This window comes from Nicotiana tabacum, chromosome 5 (assembly GCF_000715075.1).
Source record: "Nicotiana tabacum cultivar K326 chromosome 5, ASM71507v2, whole genome shotgun sequence".
NCBI classification, from domain to species: domain Eukaryota; kingdom Viridiplantae; phylum Streptophyta; class Magnoliopsida; order Solanales; family Solanaceae; genus Nicotiana; species Nicotiana tabacum.
The window spans coordinates 20,701,038-20,724,166 of NC_134084.1; the positions used below are offsets into that span (position 1 = coordinate 20,701,038).

The 23,129-nt window shown below is 36.4% G+C and overlaps 1 protein-coding gene across 1 annotated transcript; it reads left to right on the forward strand.

Moving 5' to 3' along the window:
• Positions 1-10,909: 10,909 nt before the first annotated feature.
• LOC107787938 (protein IQ-DOMAIN 22-like) lies at positions 10,910-23,104 on the forward strand. The gene is made up of 5 exons (XM_075253409.1): positions 10,910-11,337; positions 11,654-11,808; positions 21,296-21,496; positions 21,663-21,740; positions 22,316-23,104. The coding sequence occupies exons 1-5, from the start codon at positions 11,100-11,102 to the stop codon at positions 22,910-22,912; spliced, it is 1,269 nt and encodes a 422-aa protein (XP_075109510.1). The 5' UTR covers positions 10,910-11,099; the 3' UTR covers positions 22,913-23,104.
• Positions 23,105-23,129: the final 25 nt, after the last annotated feature.

Genomic DNA, 23,129 nt, shown 5'->3' on the forward strand with positions numbered 1-23,129 from the left:
TGAAAATGGCGAAGGTGTTTATTCCCCACTACTCCCCAAAAAACTACCCAATTCTCTCTACCAACTTTTGAGCCGCTTACAAAACAAAAAAAAAAGAAGAAAACAAAACGAAAAAAAAAAAACAAAACAAAACATTGATTGAGGCCTGAACTACGTTTGACTTGATTCCGAAAGGATACGTAGGTAGCCTCTCCCTGAGGTTCAGTCACACCAACAATAAAATCCCATCCACCCTGAAATTGAAACCGGGGCACGTCAAGCAGTTGAGAAGTTGATATCACTACCTCTCCTTACCAAGCACAAGCCTTCAAATCAATTACCAAATATGATGGGGACCAATAAGCGTCACGAATGGAGACCAGCACACTCTGATTTGAGAAAGATAAAATGAGAGAGTCTCGACGGTGAAAACCTTCGGGCACCACGAGGCGACGGGAGTAGAGAAACCAAAATGAGAGAGCTTGTTTAGTAAAAACTCGCAAAGAGTGCTATCAAGCGATGACAGGAAGAGAAATGAGAGAGGTCAGCCAGCGAAAACTCGCAAAGGGCGCTGTTGGCCGAAAAGAATGACGCCATCCCAAGAAAGTTTCGGCAGGGTGCCACCAGTTTGGAATCACAGATCCGTTCTGGTTCAAGAAAACGCAAGCTCTTAGAAGGTCAGACGTCCAGTCCAAAAAGCATGTCATGTCATTGAAAGCCAGCGTTATCTTCCTCAGATAAGTCTTTTTCATCCCGAAAAGGGTACTCCTTTTCTGATTTGTTTTCCCCTTTCTTTGTTTCTTTTCGAATCCCTTTCGCATTTTAACCCCGAGTTCAGGACACACCGGAAAGGACAGGTGGCAGGTTTGTTTGCACGAAATCCCGTCTCATGAAGGAAAGCACCTCATCTCGTTGATATGATTACCCAAGCATGATGAATCATGACGTTTGATGGTGTTCCGGAGTAAAGGAAAAAGAGAGAAATCTTGAAATCTTCCCCAGCAAGTCCACCTTCCGACAAATCCCTACAGAGTCTCCCCCTGTACAGAACCCCACAGAGTTTCTCTTTTGTGCAATCTCCCACAAAGTCTCCCCAGTATATATATATATATATATATATTATATATATATATATATATATATATATATATATATATATATATATATATATATATATATATATATATATATATATATATATATATATATATATATATAAAATCCCCGTTGGAATTTCATCAGCACATCCCCAGCGAGTCCTTCTGTAAATATTCCCCAACAAGCTTACCCCAACAAACCCTGGGAAACCCGTTTTGAAACAAAAACCCAGCACACCCCATTGTATAGAATCCGCACAAAGAATCCACTTTGTAAATATTCCCCCCACATAGCTTCCTTTTGTACAAGTTCCCACAGAACACCTCCAATAAAATCCCCGTTGAGAACCTTCAATCAAAACGGGACACAAAAAAAAAAGGAGAGGCCTTACGAGGCAAATCATCACAGAATCCGGAAATACAAGCCTGAGCAGTCTAAAGGTTTCGCCATTCGAATCAAATCAATGGCGGGACTTCGCAACAGAAATAGAGACGCAACAAAGCAATAGGGAACGATCAAGGTCACCGAACCAACCGTCGTTTCCGAACTAACAATTTTTTCTTTGTCTGAAAAGTTGAAACAGGAATGATACAAGACAACCATGCAAGAAGCGGGTGTCGCCCAAAGAAGAAGGTACACGGGTACAAGAAACATTTTGGCAATAAGGAATTCACTCAAAAGGTAAGTTCCCGCAAAACTCCCTTTAATCTTCTATTGAAACAAGAAAACTCAAAAATAGATCGTGTAGTATTCTCGAGCTTTATCTCCAGCCAATCAGCATTAGGGTTTTAAACCCTAAACTGAATTTTCCTTTTAGTCAGCATTAGGGTTTTAAACCCTAAACTGAACTTTTTCCTTTTCAGCCAGCATTAGAGTTTTAAACTTTAAACTGAGCATTTCCATGCAATCAGCATTAGGGTTTTAAACCCCAAACTGAATTTTCCTTTTAATCAGCATTAGGGTTTTAAACCCTAAACTGAACTTTTTCCTTTTCAGCCAGCATTAGAGTTTTAAACTTTAAACTGAGCTTTTCCATGCAATCAGCATTAGGGTTTTAAACCCTAAACTGAATTTTCCTTTTAGTCAGCATTAGGGTTTTAAACCCTAAACTGAACTTTTTCCTTTTCAGCCAGCATTAGAGTTTTAAACTTTAAACTGAGCTTTTCCATGCAATCAGCATTAGGGTTTTAAACCCTAAACTGAATTTTCCTTTTAGTCAGCATTAGGGTTTTAAACCCTAAACTGAACTTTTTCCTTTTCAGCCAGCATTAGAGTTTTAAACTTTAAACTGAGCTTTTCCATGCAATCAACATTAGGGTTTTAAACCCTAAACTGAATTTTCCTTTTAGTCAGCATTAGGGTTTTAAACCCTAAACTGAACTTTTTCCTTTTCAGCCAGCATTAGAGTTTTAAACTTTAAACTGAGCATTTCCCTGCAATCAGCATTAGGGTTTTAAACCCTAAACTGAATTTTCCTTTTAGTCAGCATTAGGGTTTTAAACCCTAAACTGAACTTTTTCCTTTTCAGCCAGCATTAGAGTTTTAAACTCTAAACTGAGCTTTTCCATGCAATCAGCATTAGGGTTTTAAACCCTAAACTGAATTTTCCTTTTAGTCAGCATTAGGGTTTTAAACCCTAAAATGAACTTTTTCCTTTTCAGCCAGCATTAGAGTTTTAAACTCTAAACTGAGCTTTTCCATGCAATCAGCATTAGGGTTTTAAACCCTAAACTGAATTTTCCTTTTAGTCAGCATTAGGGTTTTAAACCCTAAACTGAACTTTTTCCTTTTCAACCAGCATTAGAGTTTTAAACTCTAAACTGAGCTTTTCCATGCAATCAGCATTAGGGTTTTAAACCCTAAACTGAATTTTCCTTTTAGTCAGCATTAGGGTTTTAAACCCTAAACTGAACTTTTTCCTTTTCAGCCAGCATTAGAGTTTTAAACTCTAAACTGAGCTTTTCCATGCAATCAGCATTAGGGTTTTAAACCCTAAACTGAATTTTCCTTTTAGTCAGCATTAGGGTTTTAAACCCTAAACTGAACTTTTTCCTTTTCAGCCAGCATTAGAGTTTTAAACTCTAAACTGAGCTTTTCCATGCAATCAGCATTAGGGTTTTAAACCCTAAACTGAATTTTCCTTTTAGTCAGCATTAGGGTTTTAAACCCTAAACTGAACTTTTCCTTTTAGTCAGCATTAGGGTTTTAAACCCTAAACTGAACTTTTTCTTCCAGCCAGCATTAGGGTTTTAAACCCTAAACTGAGTTCTTCCTTTGATCGGCGTTAGGGTTTTAAACCCCAAACCGAACCTCTCCCCAGCTCAGCCAGCATTAGAGTTTTAAACTCTAAACTGAGCTTTTCCATGCAATCAGCATTAGGGTTTTAAAACCCTAAACTGAATTTTCCTTTTAGTCAGCATTAGGGTTTTAAACCCTAAAATGAACTTTTTCCTTTTCAGCCAGCATTAGAGTTTTAAACTTTAAACTGAGCTTTTCCATGCAATCAGCATTAGGGTTTTAAACCCTAAACTGAATTTTCCTTTTAGTCAGCATTAGGGTTTTAAACCCTAAACTGAACTTTTTCCTTTTCAACCAGCATTAGAGTTTTAAACTCTAAACTGAGCTTTTCCATGCAATCAGCATTAGGGTTTTAAACCCTAAACTGAATTTTCCTTTTAGTCAGCATTAGGGTTTTAAACCCTAAACTGAACTTTTTCCTTTTCAGCCAGCATTAGAGTTTTAAACTCTAAACTGAGCTTTTCCATGCAATCAGCATTAGGGTTTTAAACCCTAAACTGAATTTTCCTTTTAGTCAGCATTAGGGTTTTAAACCCTAAACTGAACTTTTTCCTTTTCAGCCAGCATTAGAGTTTTAAACTTTAAACTGAGCTTTTCCATGCAATCAGCATTAGGGTTTTAAACCCTAAACTGAATTTTCCTTTTAGTCAGCATTAGGGTTTTAAACCCTAAACTGAACTTTTTCCTTTTCAGCCAGCATTAGAGTTTTAAACTTTAAACTGAGCTTTTCCATGCAATCAGCATTAGGGTTTTAAACCCTAAACTGAATTTTCCTTCTAGTCAGCATTAGGGTTTTAAACCCTAAACTGAACTTTTTCCTTTTCAGCCAGCGTTAGAGTTTTAAACCCTAAACTGAGCTTTTCCATGCAATCAGCATTAGGGTTTTAAACCCTAAACTGAATTCTTCCTTTGTTTGGCGTTAGGGTTTTAAACCCCAAACCGAACCTCTCCCCAGCTAGTCGGTGTTAGGGCTCCAACCCTGAACTGAGCATGCATATCCTCTTTCATCAATTTTATGAACTTCCTGGTGAATAATTAACGAAATTTTCCTAGTGAAACTGGGGCAGAAAATTTCGTTCGTTTGTTTGTTTTTCCCGCAGGTCTAACCTCGAGCCACACGGATCGAAATGACCCACGAGATGAGTCTCAACTCAAAATCGAAGAAGAAAGAGAGATGTCCTAAGATTCGGAGTAAATGGAAGGCGGATTGACTCCAGCATTTAATTAAGGTCCTGAATCCTGCCAGTCGCGCCTCACTCAGTATCCCAGAGATTAAACAAGTCACCGCAACTCGCAAGCATCAAGATTCAGATCGGAGTCTACAAGCAGAATCAGCTAAGACCCAAGATCAAGTTATAAAAGAATCATAGATAGGAATCTTGTAACTAGCAGTTGACATGCATATAAGTAGTTAGTTCAGTTTCCAATTTTCGTTTGGTTGTAATAAGGCGGTCAGTAACGTAGCAGTGACAACAGCAGCAGCAGTAGCAGCAAGCATCGCAATCCCATGGTAGTCCCAGCTACCAAAACTTCTCGAACTACATTGACCTGATTCCTGTTTAGCCCAGGATATGTAGGAAATCTTTGAAGCAAGATTCGGTCAGATCTTTCAAAAAAACACATGCTTCATACGGAGTGGTCTATAGGCAAAAATCGCTCATACACGCTCACTTTATCTTTGCACGAAAACCCTTCGTGTTTCCGAACAAAGAGGGGCAGCTGTGAGCACGTGATTTTTGTTTCGCACGACAATCGCTCCAAAAGGAAATAAAAAATAATAATTGGCCCTGCTGTACAAATTTTGGATTTCTGTGCGGCACCTTGTTGATTTATTTGTGACTTCGGCCCATTTTTATTTATTTACTTTATAAAATAAAATTCAAAAAAAATATATATGTGTCCTGCATAATTCGAACCGTAATCCGGTCGTTAAATAGAAAATCACGAATAGGCACCTTTGTCCGTGATTTTGTTTTGTTTAATTTTACTTGTTTTGAAATATTTTAGTGCGTGTGCAAATAATTGTATTGAGTGTGTATTTAATTTTAATTTGATTTTTTTTAGTTTTGTTTTAAAATAAATAAGAAAAAGGAAATAAATAAAAAGAAATAATAATAAAAAAAATAATATAAGGATCCCTTCCGGACTTGGGCCAATTTTAACAAAATTGGCCCAAACAAACAGCCCAAGACCCAGGCCTGCCCGGTCCAGGCCACCTGATGCCCAGGACGTCCAAACGACGACGTTTTGGTCCAGTGTGATCTGGGTCGTTGATCTCAGATTGATCAACGGCCAAGATCAATTCCCCATAACCCACCAATAAACCCGACCCGTCTCACCAAGACCGACCTCAACCCTTTACCCTTGAAACGACACCGTTCCACTTAAGCTATCAGATCCAGACCGTAGATCTAGATTGATCTAACGGTCAAGAACAATCCATCTATTAACTATATAAGGCCATAATCCTACCCTGCCCCCCCTATCTGAACCCCAGCCTTCGTCTCCAAACAAACAGCCCTAAAACCCTAGCCGCCCCTGCGTACTTTCGCCATGAAAGCCGGCGGCATGGATGCCGGTGACCTTCCCCTGAACACCATAGAACCCCCATGCCATCCTGAACCCAAATCTACCAACCCCATGCTTCGAATCTTATCCCACCTTCTCGAATCTTCATTTGAAGATTCGAGTCGGAACCTAATCTACACTGATCTGCTTCAAATTCATACCAGACACTCCCCAGACCCCCCTCGTGACCAAACCATACTTGGTTTGGTCCGAATCTGATCAGGGAAGCCTGAATCCCAGATCTAAGTTTGAAAGTTTTGTGTCCTTCATCACTGGCCCATGCCAGTCCGAGCCAAAGAGATTAAGGTCTAATGGACCTTAATCGAAGTGTTTCTCATCTGAGAAACACTTCGATTAAAGTCCGTTCAGCCTTAAGAAAGGTCTGTCCAAATCCGAGTTCAAACTTTTAACTTTGCAAGCTTTAAGGTGAGTTTGTTTTCTTTCCTTTATTTGTTTTAGTCCGTGTGATTTGTTTTAAATATCTGGTCATGTTTTGTTTCAATTTGTGTCTTTAAATTTTACCACCTTCTGATTGACCACTTTGCCTGAACCACTGTGTTTTGTTTGAACCCCTCCTATTCTGATAAGACATGTGTATTGGTTGTATTCCAAATTTGTACTGACTAACTGATTCCTCAAAGTATAATCCTGCTTAATCAGTATAAGTCGAGTCATGTGTCCCATGCTTTTGAATGTCTGATTTGGCTACGTTTGTGTATGTTAATGCTAATATAGTCGAGTCGACATGTGTCGTCAATTAGTTTCAACTGTCTGAACAAAGTTAAATCGATTTGCTTCTATTTGAACATTTGCCTGAATCAATTAAGAGCCACTTTAGTTCACTTATAGCTATTGGATTGTTTGTGTTTAGATTCTGAATTGGAAGGCATGTGCACTCGTGCACAGCATGTGCATTGGTGCATCTCATGTGCTTTGTGCACAGCCTGTAGCCTGCATAAAGGTCCTTTGTTTAATTTTAAAATGGTTTGACAGCATATGCTGTCAACATATTCTACTGCCCATACCCTGCTTTAAGTTTAAAAAGTATTAAACCCTTTAAAAGTAAGTCTGCCAGGGAATGTTGATGGAAGTTATATACTTAAATAACTAATTGGGATCTGAAAAGGTAAAAGACACATGGGAGGGGTACTGTGACATTTTGAAAAACAGGCTGTTAAAAGAGATGGTGTTGAGGCTTATAAAAGGAGGAGGACCTGGGAGATAAAGAGAGAGAATTGAGGGGAGAGACAGAATTGGGAGATACATACACTGTGAGGATAGAAAAGAAAAAGAGAGAGTTGACAGAAATAGAAAGAGAGCAAGAAAGAGATAAAACAGATTAGGAAATCAGAAATTTGGTTTCGTTTGTCTGAACTTCATCTATTGTCAATACATTAGGCAGTGTTGCTCCTCCTAAAATTCAATCGAGATTATTGTTAGTGTTTTGTGGCATTTGGTATATTCCGGAATTGGATTGTCTGGAGCATTGTTGCCATCACACTGTGTGCTATTTTGTTTGGCTATTTTTTCCTTCAACTCTAGTTCCACCTCGCATCAGAATCCTTTTCTTTTGTGCTGTTCTGATTGCTGTTGCTATTCTGCTCACTATTGTTGCTGCCCTGTCCTGCTGCTATTACTAGTCCTGCTTCTTTCTGCTGCTGATTTCCACATCTTCTTCTTCTTCTCCTTTGCATTTTCAGCATTTCCAGGTACACATTTCAAGTCCCATATTGATGTAATTAAAACAGTTGGAAAGCATGAAATGAAAAAAAGGTTGAAGAAGTTCAAGTATTTGTTGTAATATTCATAGTACATTAACAGGCCTGTGAAAATTGATTTAGTTTATGATTCAAAAGTTCGAAAGTATGTATTGATATTTGACTGAGTTTACCCTGTTGTATTTTAACTCTGTAGTTGTTTGTCAGTAGGGGCATGTATATTTCGGCCTTATACAATACTGTTCTTGTTTCATTTAGTTTTTGTTTAGTTAAGACTAGTCCACACAAGTTTAGTTAAGTTCAACTCGAGAAGTGTTCGTATTAAGTGTTGTATTTCATTTAGCTCGTACATGATTCCTTGCCAAACTAAAGTATTTTACTTTTCCAGTTATCCTTTAATCTAGGCCAAATAAGTTCAGTTAAGTTCAACTCAAGAAATGTTCGAATTAGGTATTGCATTTCATCAATCTCATATGTAGTCTTTTTGTTCGACTGAAACATCCTCGCAAGGCATGACGTTTTTACTTTATAAGTAGTTAATCAGAAACTGACAAAAATCCGGATTAGGCAAAAGCCTATAATTGAATTAGCATGTACCTTTTCTTCTAGTTTTAGAGACAAATGCATTAGAAATGTAGCCATTTTAGGATATCCTTTTCTAAAATAGAGATGAGCCTCGCCAAATAAAGATGCAAAATTGCGGGGCCCTCAATAAATAACCATGATAATTATTTAGAATTCAAGATAGGCCATTTAATAAATTTCATGGCCTTCTACAAAGATAATAACGCGTTTAGATTCTTTAGGCGCGACTTTAGTAAATTATATTCTTAAAAATCGGGTGCACATTGATGTGACCCAAGTCCAAGTCTCAACGGAGTCAAAATGTGTTAACAACTACGGGTGCATTGATTGTGACGTGGTTCGAGATGCATTTTCACGACGTTGTAATTCTATAAAATAAATGATAATAATAAAAGCGGTTTAAACTTAATAAAAGCACATAAGTCACAACCTGTATTTAAATCAGATATTTAGCCATTATAACAATTTAAGCGACCGTGCTAGAACCACGGGATTCGAGGGTGCCTAACACCTTCCCTCGGGTCAACAGAATTCCTTACTTAGAATTTCTGGTTCGCAGACTTCATTTGGAAAAGTCGAAAATTTCCTCGATTTGGGATTCAAGATAAACCGGTGACTTGGGACACCAAAAGCCAAACCTTTCCCAAGTGGCGACTCTGAATTAAATAAATAATCCCATTTCGAATATTGTCACTTAAATTGGAAAAACTCCACCCGCGCATCTTACCCCTCGGGGCGAGGCGCGCAAAAAGGAGGTGTGACAAAAAACAGTAGACTGTTTGAAGAAAGAATTTGAAATGAAAGATCTTGGAAAGACAAAATTTTGTCTTGGTCTACAAATTGAGTATATGAAAGGTGGAATATTTGTCCATCAATCAACATATACCGAAAAGATTTTAAAGCGATTCTATATGGATAAAGCACATCCATTGAGTACCCCGATGGTTGTGAGATCACTTGATATAAAGAAAGATCCATTCCGACCTCATGAAAATGATGAAGAGCTTTTTGGTGCCGAAGTACCATATCTTAGTGCAATTGGGGCATTAATGTATCTTGCTAATAATTCCCGACCAGATATAGCTTTCTCAGTAAGTTTATTGGCAAGATTTAGTACTTCGCCAACACAAAGACACTGGAATAGTATTAAACATATATTCAAATACCTCCAATGGACCATTGATATGGGTTTATTTTATTCAAACTAATCCAAGCCATCATTGATTGGTTATGCAGATGCAGGATATTTGTCTGATCCACACAAAGGTTGATCTCAGACAGGCGATTTATTTACAAGTAGAGGTACAGCCATAGCATGGCGTTCGATAAAACAAACTATGGTTGCTACTTCTTCAAATCATGCAGAGATAATAGTCATTCACGAAGCAAGTCGAGAATGCGTTTGGTTAAGATCTATAACTCAACACATTCAGCAAACATGTGGTTTTTCTTCGAAAGAGAATATTCCAACAATATTGTATGAAGACAATGATGCATGCATAGCTCAATTGAAAGGAGGATATATCAAAGGAGATAGAACAAAACACATTTCACCAAAAAAAAATTTCACTCATGATCTTCAGAAGAATGGTGAAATAGATGTACAACAAGTTCGTTCAAGTGATAATTTGGCTGATCTGTTCACTAAGGCATTACCAACCTCAATATTTGAAAAGCTGATATATAAGATTGGAATGCATCGTCTTCGAGACATTAAGTGATTTTTCATCAGGGGGAGTAACTATACGCTGCACTCTTTTCCTTAACCAAGGTTTTGTCCCACTGGGTTTTCCTGGTAAGGTTTTTAATGAGGCAGCAAGCAATGCATATCATAAATAACTATGTACATCCCAATATTTTTTTAGAGAGTTTTTAACAAGGCACATTATCTATGGACATCCAAGGGAGTGTTATGATGAATATCACATTATGGTGGATGTCTACTCTTCTTTCATGATCTTCATCTAAAATTCTTAATGACATATTCAATGACATAATTTGTATGTTCAATGACATATTCCATGACATATTTTCTTCACTTTTTATACCTATATAAAGGTCTTGTAATAGATAGGTAAACACATACAATTAAAGAAGAAAATCTCTCATTCTCTCTATCTCTATTTCTTGTTCATATTTTACTAAATTGCTTTTATTTCATAACAAAGAAAACCTATTCCGCCAAATTGCCTTTGTTGGTGAAACTTCCAAAGAAACTGATTAAAAGCTTTCGCTACCTTTTTGTCTCCTCTAGTTAATATTGACGTGGCAAGTCACTTATTTTGTAATATATCCTTGTATATCTATTTTTAAATATCCTGACAACAAACTAAACATGCAACAAGAAATGTATATACATTAAATAATTCAGTGACTATTAACTTTTGTGTAGTAATCTCTGCATAACTTGTCTGTGAACCAAACGCGCGACCCCTTAGATTTTTAATTTCTATACCATGATCACAATATAAAAATGTACTCTATCAAGTCATCTATAACTACATATAATCAATCGTCCATAAGAAGTACTATTAGAAACCTGAAAAATATAACTCGTTAAAATACGTACAACAAAAAAAATATAAATATCATCTACATAAGCAGTGTGTTTTTAAATGACAAAATATATAAAGTATTGGTGAAAGAAGAAGAAGTCATACATACATATTATCCCAATGTCCTACGGGATAGCACATTACATTTGACTTCTCAAAATTTTCACAAATCTTCTCTCATTCCCAACCACTCTCCTCCTCCTTCTTCTTCTTCTTCTTCTCTTCTCTCCCTTTCTTACTTTAGTCCCCTTATCATGTGATAAACCTCTTTAAATTTTCATCTTTAACTTGAAACAATATGGGCAAAGCATCCAAATGGTTCAAAGCACTCTTCAGTTTCAAGAAACTTGACTCTTCTTCTTCTTCTTCATCACTACAAAATAAATGGAGTGACGTTAAATCCTACAGAGATAAGGATTTTCAACAGCGCCACCATGATCACCACCATGATAGATCACACCACTACGGTGTCTCCACGTCAGTTCACGATAGAAATGACGTAGTAGTAGCGGAGACGGATTCAAGATCTAAATTTGGTAAATTGATCAGTCTTTGTACGTTCTTACAATTATGAGTTCGGAATTTAATATTTGATATAAATTTTTATTGATTTTTTAACATACTACTATATGGTATTTCCTTATTAATTCTTTTCGAGAATAATGTGATATTTCTATATATATTTGGAAATAATGTAACATTAGATTTTTCATTTTACTTTTAATGTAATGCTTTTATACTTGTAAAACCACTTATCTTAAACCCGCATAAATTGGAACGAAAAAAGCATATATCTCTACGTAAACACTAGTTCAGTTATATTATACTATATGCTACATATGCTTTGTGCAGTGGACCCCACCAACAGCCCCGTCACGGTAGACGAGGTGGTGGAGCTGACAGCTAGTAGCGGTGGTACAGCAGCGGTGACGACGTGGAACGGTGTCGTTTTTAGTCGTAAAGAATGGGCTGCCGTCGTGATACAGTCATATTTCCGAGCTTATCTGGTTAGTTATAGAGTCCTCTCTTTGTTTCATTTCACGTCAAATAATGATTTTTTTACTACTCCATAAGTTTGTCAAAATATTTTTCTCGTTCTTTTAAATATATAAATTTTATTTATAGATTCATGCAAATCACATTGGAAATTAGATTATTTGAACCTCGTGTTTAGAACATTTTCACATAAAATGAAAGAGAAGGGTAATACTATCCCTTCTCAAATTATCTGTCATATTTATCTTTTACACGCCCCTTAAGAAAATATTAAATATGAATTTTTTTTATTATTTTACCCTTATTTATGTCTTAAAATATAATCTCTCTTCATTTAATATTTACTCATAATTAAGGTATTTATAGTTTTCAAGAACAATTAATATTAAGGGTAGAATAAAAAAATTACTTTAATCTTGAACTTCTAAAATGACGAATAATATGAAAAATATTTTTAATATTTACGACAAATAATTTGAGATGGACGGAGTATATTCTTTTTTGCCTTTTCCATTTTGATCATTCCACCAATAATTCTTGATAGGAACAATTTACTCGTAATATGTAAAGGACGGTGAAAAAGGTGTAGAAGGTTTTGTTACAATCGGGGCAAAGAAATTGGACATTTTACTAGTCTTCATAAAAGGGAGAAATTTAAAAATAGCCAGATTTACAAGTGGTCGTTCAAAAATAGCCTAGTTTTAAAAGTAATCGAAATTTGGCCACTTTTTATGTAAAGATAAATCTGAACGAAAACACTGTTCAAAATCCGAAAAAATACTTCAGCATAATATACTGGAGTTCTAGTATATTATACTGGAGCCAGTAAAGTATACCGGTTCAGCATAATATGCTGAAAATTCATACACAGGTGCACTGAACTCCAGTATATTATGCTGGACCGGTCTCTATTGCAGCAAAATAGTGGCTATTTTTCATTGACTTGGTAAACGCTGGCTATTTTTGAATGACCAGTCCGAAAACTGGCTAGACAATGCTATTTTTACTTCATAAAAGGGACACATATTACACGATAAATTCTCTCTTCTTCTTTTTTCAGTTTCTTATTTGGCGTACGGTATTCGTATTGGGGCCGATTAAATTCGAATTTACATTGGAAAATTTTACTCTTATGAGTAATATTTTTGTGTAAAAATTAATGAATTTAGCAGACACATAATGTTAATGGGGAAGCAAAATTAAAATCACGAAAGATTAAGGTTTACATTTCGACAAAAGAAAACAAAAAGACAAATTAGATGCTTTTTTCCCCTTTACTTAAGCCGTGATGAGCAGAATTTGGCACGTGCAAATTTTGTTATAATCTTGTTTTCTTAAAATTCTTATTGGGAGTTGGGGTAGGCACAGGGGGTGGGGGTGGGGGTTGGGATCTGGTGTGAAATGTATGCTGGGAAGAGGAAAGTAGACTAGTTTGGACCCGTGTGGACCTAAATATCTAAAACTAGAAAATTTTGTGGTCGGTGCAGAGTTTTCGAGTTTCATTCAGTAATCTTTGTACTTCGAGAAATATTTTTTTTGATTTTACGCTCGGTGTCCGTTACTCGCATTGGAGCCTAATTATATTCGAATTTACGTCGCATAGGGCCCATTCGGAGAGAAACGCTCTCTACCAAGGATTTTTCCATACTCAGGGCTCGAACTCAAGACCCCTGATTAAGGGAAAAGCAGTCTCATCCACTGCACCACATCCTTTGTTGTACTTCGAGAAATATATGTAGTCATAACAAGAGGGAGTTCTTATCCTTTTGTTATAGAGTTAACTCACATACACTGATTGTGTAAATAAATTTTATGGTTTAGCTTGCTATAATGCAAGTTATCTACCTTATTTTTTTTGGCTGTTAGTTTTATTTACCATCAATAATACCAGTAGTTATTCTAAAAATGAGCCGATAGAATTTTTGTACGTGAATATATTAAAGTTATATAAACTCTTTCATATTTTTCTTTGGTAGTATGTCATACATGAAGCATCCGGTGTTTATATCAAATAATTATGTTATTTATTTGATGTAAATAAGGTTTTACCTATGAAACATTTGTGAAATCTGGCAAGTACTGCTACAGGCTGACATGGGACTGTTTTTGATGAACCTATTTAATGTTGCACGAATTTGGCAATGGGTACTCTTTTGTTGCTTTTAAACTAGCTTCACTCTTATGTGGTGCTCCTTTTATCATCATAGAAAAGAATTAGACACACAAAGAAAAAGAAAAGTTAAGCAATAGTTTAAGATAAGTATGTAGTAATTAATTATGATAAGTAATAAAAACATATTAAAAAATAAATGATATGTATTCATTGATTTAATGTAAATATAGATGATGTTGACAAGGAGAAAATTTTAATGGACCACTTTGTTGAATTTGAATATAAGAATTAATATGTCTCAAGTTGATAATACAAAGACATTGGTCAAGGTTTTGGTGAATGGTCATCTGTCCTAAATTTCTGAAAAGGTCAAACTTAGACTTTAGGAAAGTGTGAAAATGAATGGTTAGGGCGCCTATCACTTTTGAAAAAATTTCATGCTTTTTGTTCCAAGTTCCATAGAAAATCATCCATATAAAACAACTCCATTTCTTTTTGGAATTTAGTATTTTCTCTTGACACAACCTGATTCATGAATTTAATGTCACTTGACATTATTGTTAATATTTTTATAAGCTTGCTAATTTTTATTTGACTTGTATTTGTAAATAATAATTCTAGAGAAAAGAACGATAGCCTATAAACGTAAATATAAATAAAACAATAATTAATTCGAGCCCACTGAATTCACAGTGTTTCCTTAAGGAATTTAATCCCCTCCTAGTACCCAAGGTTATGGATTATTTCCTCTCAGGATAGAACGAATTACACACTGGTGTAGCGGTACTTCAAACCCCAGTGTTTCAACGAACACAAAGTTCGGCAGCAAATCACACTTACGGTTGCTTTGTTTGTAGTTTAAAGCAATGCACAAGAAAGGAGGAGAACTCAGAAGTCGAATGGAAATTCTGAGAGGAAGGAATGCAATTTATAACCAATGTTGAGCGATAACAGAAGAGGAAATCAGATTGCTCATTGCTTTCTGTTTTCTGTCCGTTTTTTCTGTTTTTCAACAAGCTGTTGGCACCTTTCTTTTATAGTGTAATCAGTTGGTAAACATACTCATTTGGTGAAGCATTTTCTCATGGTGGCTGGAGCACTAAGGCTTTTAATTAATGGAGGAAGCACTCAACATGGTGGAATGAGCACTTGCTCATTAATATTCACGGATTGGAAAACATCCATTACAAACACAGATAATATTACGTTAATATTCACTATTAACAAATAAATTTGGTCCAAAAAATTAATCAATCAAATCCGAAGTTGAAGCCGAAGCCGAGCCGAGCGAGCGAGCGATGACGGCGCGAGGCTTGCCTTCTTCCTAACTCTTTAAGAGCTACATGAAGTGCATTTGTATATAAACCCACCAAACTCCTTTTCCTCTACCAATGAGGGACAATGTCTCATTAAAAAGAGAGGAAAACTTAAAATTTTACTCAAATTTTTTTATTTCCCTCCATTTCTCATTCACCCTCTTTTTAATACCTTTCTATATTAAAAAAAAACTCAACAATCCCCCACATGAATGGGGAATGGCTATATCACGGAAGTATGCATGATAAACTTATGTGATTTGCAAGCAAGGATTAATTGCATCTGGATAAGTATGTTTCCCTTTGAACTTTCCGTAGTGAACTTATGTCGGATATACTCAGTCAATCGGTATATTTGATATCTTTGAACCGTCGTACTTTAGTGTATACCTAGACAACCATAAGTCACACAATCAACTCTTAACCATCTTTGGTTCTCATTGTTGTGTTCGTTTCAGCCATGAACACCGCCTGGTTTCATAAGTGCGTAGAGAATTGGCCTTGCAGAATTCTCCTTGAAGCGGCTAACACTTCACACTTACATAGGTGATTCCTAAACGTGTTATCTCGTAGATACACTATTTGATATATCCCGTATCAAATTTAGAAATCATTAAAAAGCCTTAATGCTTTATCCTTGGTACTGAACATTGTCTCATCACGAGAATGGACCAAGATTTTTGTTGACAATTTTGAACCTTCATTAATGACTTTACTTGATCTCCTTGAACCTAGATCTTGGGATCTCTAGTCTTCTAGGTAGAGTTACCGCCACAATGACTTGTTCTCGGCCATAGTCCCATTCCTCTCGATGATTTCTTAACTACCTCTCTAGTTAGGCCTTTTGTAAGTGGATCTGACACATTATCACTTGACTTTATATAGTCAATCGTGATAATTCCTCTAGAGAGAAGTTGTCTAACGGTTTTATGTCTTCATCGTATATGACGAGATTTACCGTTATACATAACGCTTTCAGCCCTTCCAATTGCCGCTTAGCTATCGCAATGTATGCATATTGGTGCCAACGGTTTGGGCCAAAATGGAATGTCTTCTAAGAAATTCTGGAGCTATTCAGCTTCTTCACCAGCTTTATCTTAGGCTATGAACTCAGCCTCCATTGTAGAGCGGGCAATACATGTTTGTTTGGACGACTTCCAAGATACCGCTCTTCCACCAATAGTAAATACATATCCACTCGTGAACATAGAATCAGTTGAACCGGTGATCCAATTTGTATCACAGTATCCCTCAATCACCGCAGGGAATTTACTGTAGTGCAAATCAAAGTTTGGGTATGTTCTAAATATCCCAAAACTCGTTTCATTGCCATCCAATGAGATTAGCCTGGATTGCTCGTATATCGGCTCAGTTTACTTATAGCACAGCTATATCTGGTCGTATACAATTCATGATATACATTAAGCATCCCAACACACGAGCATAATCCAATTGTGATATGCTTTGGCCTTTATTTTTTGCTAGTACAAGATTCACGTCAATTGGAGTCTTTGCAACTTTAAAGCCCAAGTGCTTGAATTTTTCAAGTACTATCTTAATATAATGAGATTTTTATAATGCCAGATCTTGAGGAGTCTTATGGATCTTAATTCCCAGAATTAAATCAGCAACTCCCAAGTTTTTCATATCAAACTTGCTAGTGAGCATACACATAGTAGCATTTATGTTGGCAATGTCATTACTCATTATCAGCATATCATCCACATATAGGCAAACAATGACTATGTGATTTGGAACAATTTTAATGTACACACATTTATCACATTCATTTATCTTAAAACCATTTGACAATATTGTTTGGTCAAATTTCGCATGCCATTGTTTGGGTGCTTGTTTTAGTCCGTAAAAGGACTTAACAAGTCTACACACCTTCTTTTCTTTACCTGGAACCACAAACCCTTCAAGTTGTTCCATGTAAATTTCTTCCCCCAAATCTCCATTTAAGAAGGCTGTCTTTACGTCCATTTGATGAATTTCAAGACCATAAACTGCAGCTAAAGCTACTAGCATTCGTATGGACGTAATTCTCGTCACTGGAGAATATGTATCAAAGTAGTCAAGACCTTCTCGTTGTCTATACCCTTTGACAACAAGTCTTGCTTTAAAACTATCATAGTGCCATCATCTTTCATTTTTCTTTTAAAAATCCATTTACACCCCAAAGGTTTATTTCTAGGAGGAAGATCAACCAATTCCCATGTATGGTTGTTCAATATGGATTCTATTTCACTATTGACTGCCTCTTTCCAGAACAATGATTCCGAAGAAGACATAGCTTCTTTAAATGTTCGAGGCTCATTTTCCAATAAGAAAGTCACAAAATCTGGTCCAAACGAAGTAGACGTTCTTTGACGTTTACTACGTCTTGGATCCTCCTGATAAAATGTACTTTCTTTTGTTTCTTCCCGAGGTCGTTTAGATCCTTCACCAAACAACTCACATTCCTTTTTATACGGATATATATTTTCAAAGAACTCAGCATTATCTGATTCTATAACCGTATTATTATGAATGTCAGGATTTTCTGATTTATGAACCAGAAATCGATATGCTTTACTATTGGTCGCATATCCTATGAAAACACAATCAATTATTTTCGGTCCTATTTTTACCCTTTTAGGTTTAGGAACTTGCATTTTTGCCAAACACCCCCACACTTTAAAATAATTCAAGTTGGGCTTCCTTCCTTTCCATTTTTCATATGGAATGGATTTTGTTTTGCTATGGGGTACTCGATTTAGTATTCGGCTAGCCGTAAGAACGACTCCCCCCCACAAGTTCCGTGGCAAACCAGAACTTACCAACAATGCGTTCATCATCTTCTTTAATGAACAGTTCTTTCTTTCCGCAATTCCATTGGATTGGGGCGTGTAAGGGGCTGTTGTTTGATGAATAATTCCATATTCTAGACATATTTCTTCAAAAGGAGATTCATATTCACCACCCCTATCACTTCTTATCATTTTGACTTTCTTGTTAAGTTGTGTTTCAACTTCATTTTTATATTGCCTGAATGTGTCTATTGCTTCATCTTTACATAGCGATATCGAGTACTGTCGTCAATAAAAGTTATGAAATACTTCTTTCCACCGTGAGATGGTATTGACTTCATGTCACAAATATCTGTGTAAATTAAATCTAAAGGATTTGAATTCCTTTCAACCGACTTATAAGGATGTTTAACATACTTAGATTCCACACATATTTGATATTCTGATTTTTCGCATTCAAACTTAGGCAATATTTCCAAGTTAATCATTTTCCGTAAGGTTTTATAATTGACATGACCCAAACGTACATGCCATAAATCATTAGACTCAAGTAAGTAAGAAGAAACTGAAGTCTTATTATTATTGTCAACAACTATTACATTGAGCTTGAAAAGGGCCTCGTGAGGTAACCTTTTCCTACAAATATTTCATTCTTACTTATTACAACCTTGTCGGATACAAAAACGCACTTGAAACCGTGTTTTACAAGAAGTCCAGTAGAGACTAAATTCTTCCTAATTTCGGGAACATGAAGGAGGTTGTTCAAAGTCATGACCTTGCCAGAAGTCATCTTGAGAAATATCTTCCCATATCCTTCAATTTTTGTTGTAGTAGCATTTCCCATAGAAAGCGTCTCTTCGGGTCTAGCAGAAGCATAGGTAGAAAATGCTTCCCTCATAGCACAAACATGGCGAGTGGCTCCAGAATCAATCCACCACTCCTTAGGATTTCCTACCAGGTTGCATTCAGAAAGCATGGCACACAAGTCATCAACATCATCATGCTTTTCTACCATGTTTGCTTGACCCCTTTTCTTGTCTTTCTTCCGAGCATGACACTCCGTAGATTTGTGTCCAATTTTTTCACAGTTGTAGCAGTTTCCACTAAACCGCTTCTTGCTTGGGTTGTATTTCGGACCAGAAGCCTTCTTTCTCTTTTTGTTATCTTCAACAATATTTGCTCTCATTATTGTTGAATTTCCACGGCCTCTCTTTTCAGCAGCTTTATTGTCCTCTTCGATTCTCAATCGAACAATGAGATCTTCAAGGGACATCTCCTTTCGTTTGTGTTTCAAATAATTTTTGAAGTCCTTCCACAATGGAGGCAACTTCTCAATTATTGCTGCTACTTGGAATGCTTCATTGATGACAAGACCTTCAATGAAAATTCCGTTGGTAAAATTACTAAACATTTTACTTTCAACATCAGTATTCTTTTGAAATATACCTTCAGCAAGTAGATCATGAATAATTACTTGCAATTCCTGGACTTGAGTAATAACAGACTTGCTATCTACCATTTTGTAGTCCAAAAATTTTGCAGCGACGAATTTCTTCATCCCGATATCTTCAGTTTTGTATTTCTTTTCAAGCGCATTCCACAATTCTTTTGATGTCTCCACGCCACTGTATACATTATACAGATTATCATCCAGTTCGCTAAGAGTATAATTCTTGCACAAAAAATCAGAATGCTTCCACGCCTCAATCACGAGAAAGCTTTCATTCTCTGGAGTTTCATCAGGCAGATCAGGAACATCTTCCTTGATGAACTTCTGTAGACATAACGTAGTCAAGTAGAAGAACATCTTCTGCTGCCAGCGCTTGAAATCTATCCCGAAAAATTTTCCGAGTTTCTCTGCCGGTGCCAACGTCGATGTTCGGCTTGTTGATGCGTTGGCTGTCATCATCGAAATAGCTCGATTTTCGTTGTCATTTTCCATTTCTGTAAAAGAATGACACAAACAAACGTTTAAACTTGGAGAAAAAAAATTACGTAGATTTTAATTTCCAACAAACCGCCACGAAGGCTTTACTCTCCAAACGGGAGTACCCAAAACCACAAAGGTTTTAGTTTCCAGAATAATAAGAATAATACAAATACAAAAATTAAAATTGTTAAATTCCTTAAGTTTGTTAATATTTTTATAAGCTTGTTAATTTTTATTTGACCTGTATTTGTAAATAATAATTTTGGAGAAAAGAACGTTAACCTATAAACGTAAATATAAATGAAACAGTAATTAATTCGAGCCCACTGAATTCACAGTGTTTCCTTAAGGAATTTAATCCCCTTCTAGTACCCAAGGTTATGGATTATTTCCTCCCAGGATAGAACGAATTACACACTGGTGTAGCGCTACTTCAAACCCCAGTGTTTCAGCTAACACAAAGTTCGACAGCAAATCACACTTACGGTTTTGTTTGTAGTTTAAAGCAATGCACAAGAAAGGAGGAGAACTCAGAAGTCGAATGGAAATTCTGAGAGGAAGGAATGCAATTTATAGCCAATGTTGAGCGATAACAGAAGAGGAAATCAGATTGCTTGTTGCTTTCTATTTTCTGTTTGTTTTTTCTGTTTTTCAAAAAACTGCTGGCACCTTTCTTTTATAGTGTAATCAGCTAGTAAACACACTCATTTGGTGAAGCATTTTCTCATGGTGGCTGGAGCACTAAGGCTTTTAGTTAATGGAGGAAGCACTCAACATGGTGGAATGAGCACTTGCTCATTAATATTCACTATTAATAAATATATTGGGTCCAAAAAATCAATCGATCATTTGACCGAAGCCGAAGCCGAAGCCGAAGCCGAGCGAGCGACGACGGCGCGAGGCTTGCCTTCTTCCTAACTCTTTAAGAGCTACATGAAGTGCATTTGTATATAAACCTACCAAACTCCTTTTTCTCTACCAATGAGGGACAATGTCTCATTAAAAAGAGAGGGAAACTTAAAATTTTACTCAAAATTTTCATTTCTCTCCATTTCTCATTCACCCTCTTTTTAATATTTTTCTATATTAAAAAGAAACTCAATAATTATACTAAGCCACACGTGCAGAGGCGGACCCAGAACGTGTTTCTGTATATTTAAACTAAACTCATTGCTTTCGCTTTTTTGCTCAAACTACGTACACATTGGTAAAAAAACATTAAAGTGCATCCAAATAATAAAATCACTCATTCTAAACTCACCAGCTCGAGATCCTGTATTCGCCGGTGCAACTTGATTATACGACTAGCTAGTTTACTGATTTTCTATTTTGTGCATAAATTTGAAGTCAAGGAGAGCATTAAGGGCATTGAAGGGACTTGTGAAGCTTCAGGCATTAGTAAGAGGTCATATTGTGAGGAAGCAAACTGCTGATATGCTACGGCGTATGCAGGCCTTGATAAGAGCTCAGTCGAGAGCTCGTGCTGGACGATCTCAGGTTTCTGAATCGCCTCATTTTAGCGCCAAGTCTATTCAATTTTTTCATCATGTAAGTAAATTATCTCCTTCCCCTCCATTTTCAAATTTGAAAAGAAGCTGGAAATATGTTAATTAGTAACAAGTTGTCGTAATTGTCAACTGATTGAGGTAAATTTTTAGTTTTACAAAGATTTTGTCCTGGTTTAATAATTGTATTTCTGAATCTTGGTGTATAGGGTCCTGCAACTCCTGATAAGTTCGAGCATATTATCCGTGCAAGGAGCATGAAGATTGATCAAATGTTTATGCTCAAGGTATTGGTTGGATATTTTATGCTTCAGGAGACTCATTATCTAGGGAAAACTATTGAAAATATCTCTCTTTACTCTCCGTTATGCTTTGATGCCGTTCATACTGTTGTTGTTAGCAAATTGCCTTGTAGCTGCCCTTGATCCTAACGGAGTTCCAACCTAAAGTATAATGGAAGATAACTTTAGACTAGAGTGACAACTAGAGAGATAAGTCCGGACCTTTTTCCTGATGTATTTTGATACGTGGAATCCAACCAATCCATGATAGAGCCATGTTACGGTGTAGGGGAAGTACGAGACGACTTGCTAATGACAAGGATATGAATGACCCAAAAATATAATGGCACATAAAATTAAAATACTTCATATGCTAGAGAACTGATGTGAATTGCTTCTCATGAGCTAAGGGTCTATCGAAAATAGCATGTGTATACATTTTTTAGATCCCACACTATGGGAATATACTGGGTATATTGTTGTTGTTATTGTATTTTATATGCTAGAGAGGTAAATTTGGACGGTTTTCCCATTATCTATTTGCATAAACTTATGCCTAACATAAAATGGTATTAATGCAGAGGAACTCTTCAAACCATATGAGCTGCAGAATAGACAAAAAACAAGGATCTTTTGCAAGAACTGGCTCAATTGATGATATTGGCAAAATCCTTGAAATAGATAGTGGAAAACCATATATTACTTCCACACAATATAGGAATCTCTTCTATTCCTCTGATCTTAGCTTGAATTCAGAGCAATTAAGTTATAGCTTGGATGAAACCTGTTTCTCCTCTGCTGATAATAGCCCACAACTTCACTCAGCATCATCGAAATGTGCTCGTTCGAGGCGAGGACCATTTACCCCAACTAAGAGTAGCGATGGTACAAGAAGCTGCTCGAGTGAATTCTCGAGTAATCATCCAAACTACATGTCTTACACCGAGGCAGCTAAGGCAAAGACGCGGTCGATAAGTGCACCAAAACTAAGACCTCAGTATGATATGTCAAACTCAACAAAGAGGTACTCAAGATCTAGCTTGCAAAAAGGTTCTAACCATTATACCAACTTCACTAGCAAAGGCGTGCATCCGGGTTCTGGTCGATTGGACAGACATGGAATGCCTGTAAGAGGAGATTCGGATGAGTTTAGCCGTGGTTTTTTGCACATATATTAAGATGATTCAAGTTCAAGTTTGCAGTTTGAGTTTCAAAATTGCTTAACATGCTAACATATATGTATCTAAGTCCAAATATTTAATGTCCTGAACCTGCATTTTCCTTTGTATTAGAAATATGTTTACTGAACTGATGTGAATCACTTTGTGCCTGGTTTTGATTCAACTATAAAGGATGTAGTCTCTCATTTAACTGCATGTTTTTTTTACTGTTGAA

Bases quoted from the DNA above. Each gene is read 5' to 3' on its own strand.
- LOC107787938 (XM_075253409.1), top strand. From the start codon at position 11,100: ATGGGCAAAGCATCCAAATGGTTCAAAGCACTCTTCAGTTTCAAGAAA. The intron at 11,338-11,653 runs GTAAATTGATCA...TGCTTTGTGCAG, and splicing joins GGATTCAAGATCTAAATTTG to TGGACCCCACCAACAGCCCC. The intron at 21,497-21,662 runs GTAAGTAAATTA...CTTGGTGTATAG, and splicing joins CTATTCAATTTTTTCATCAT to GGTCCTGCAACTCCTGATAA.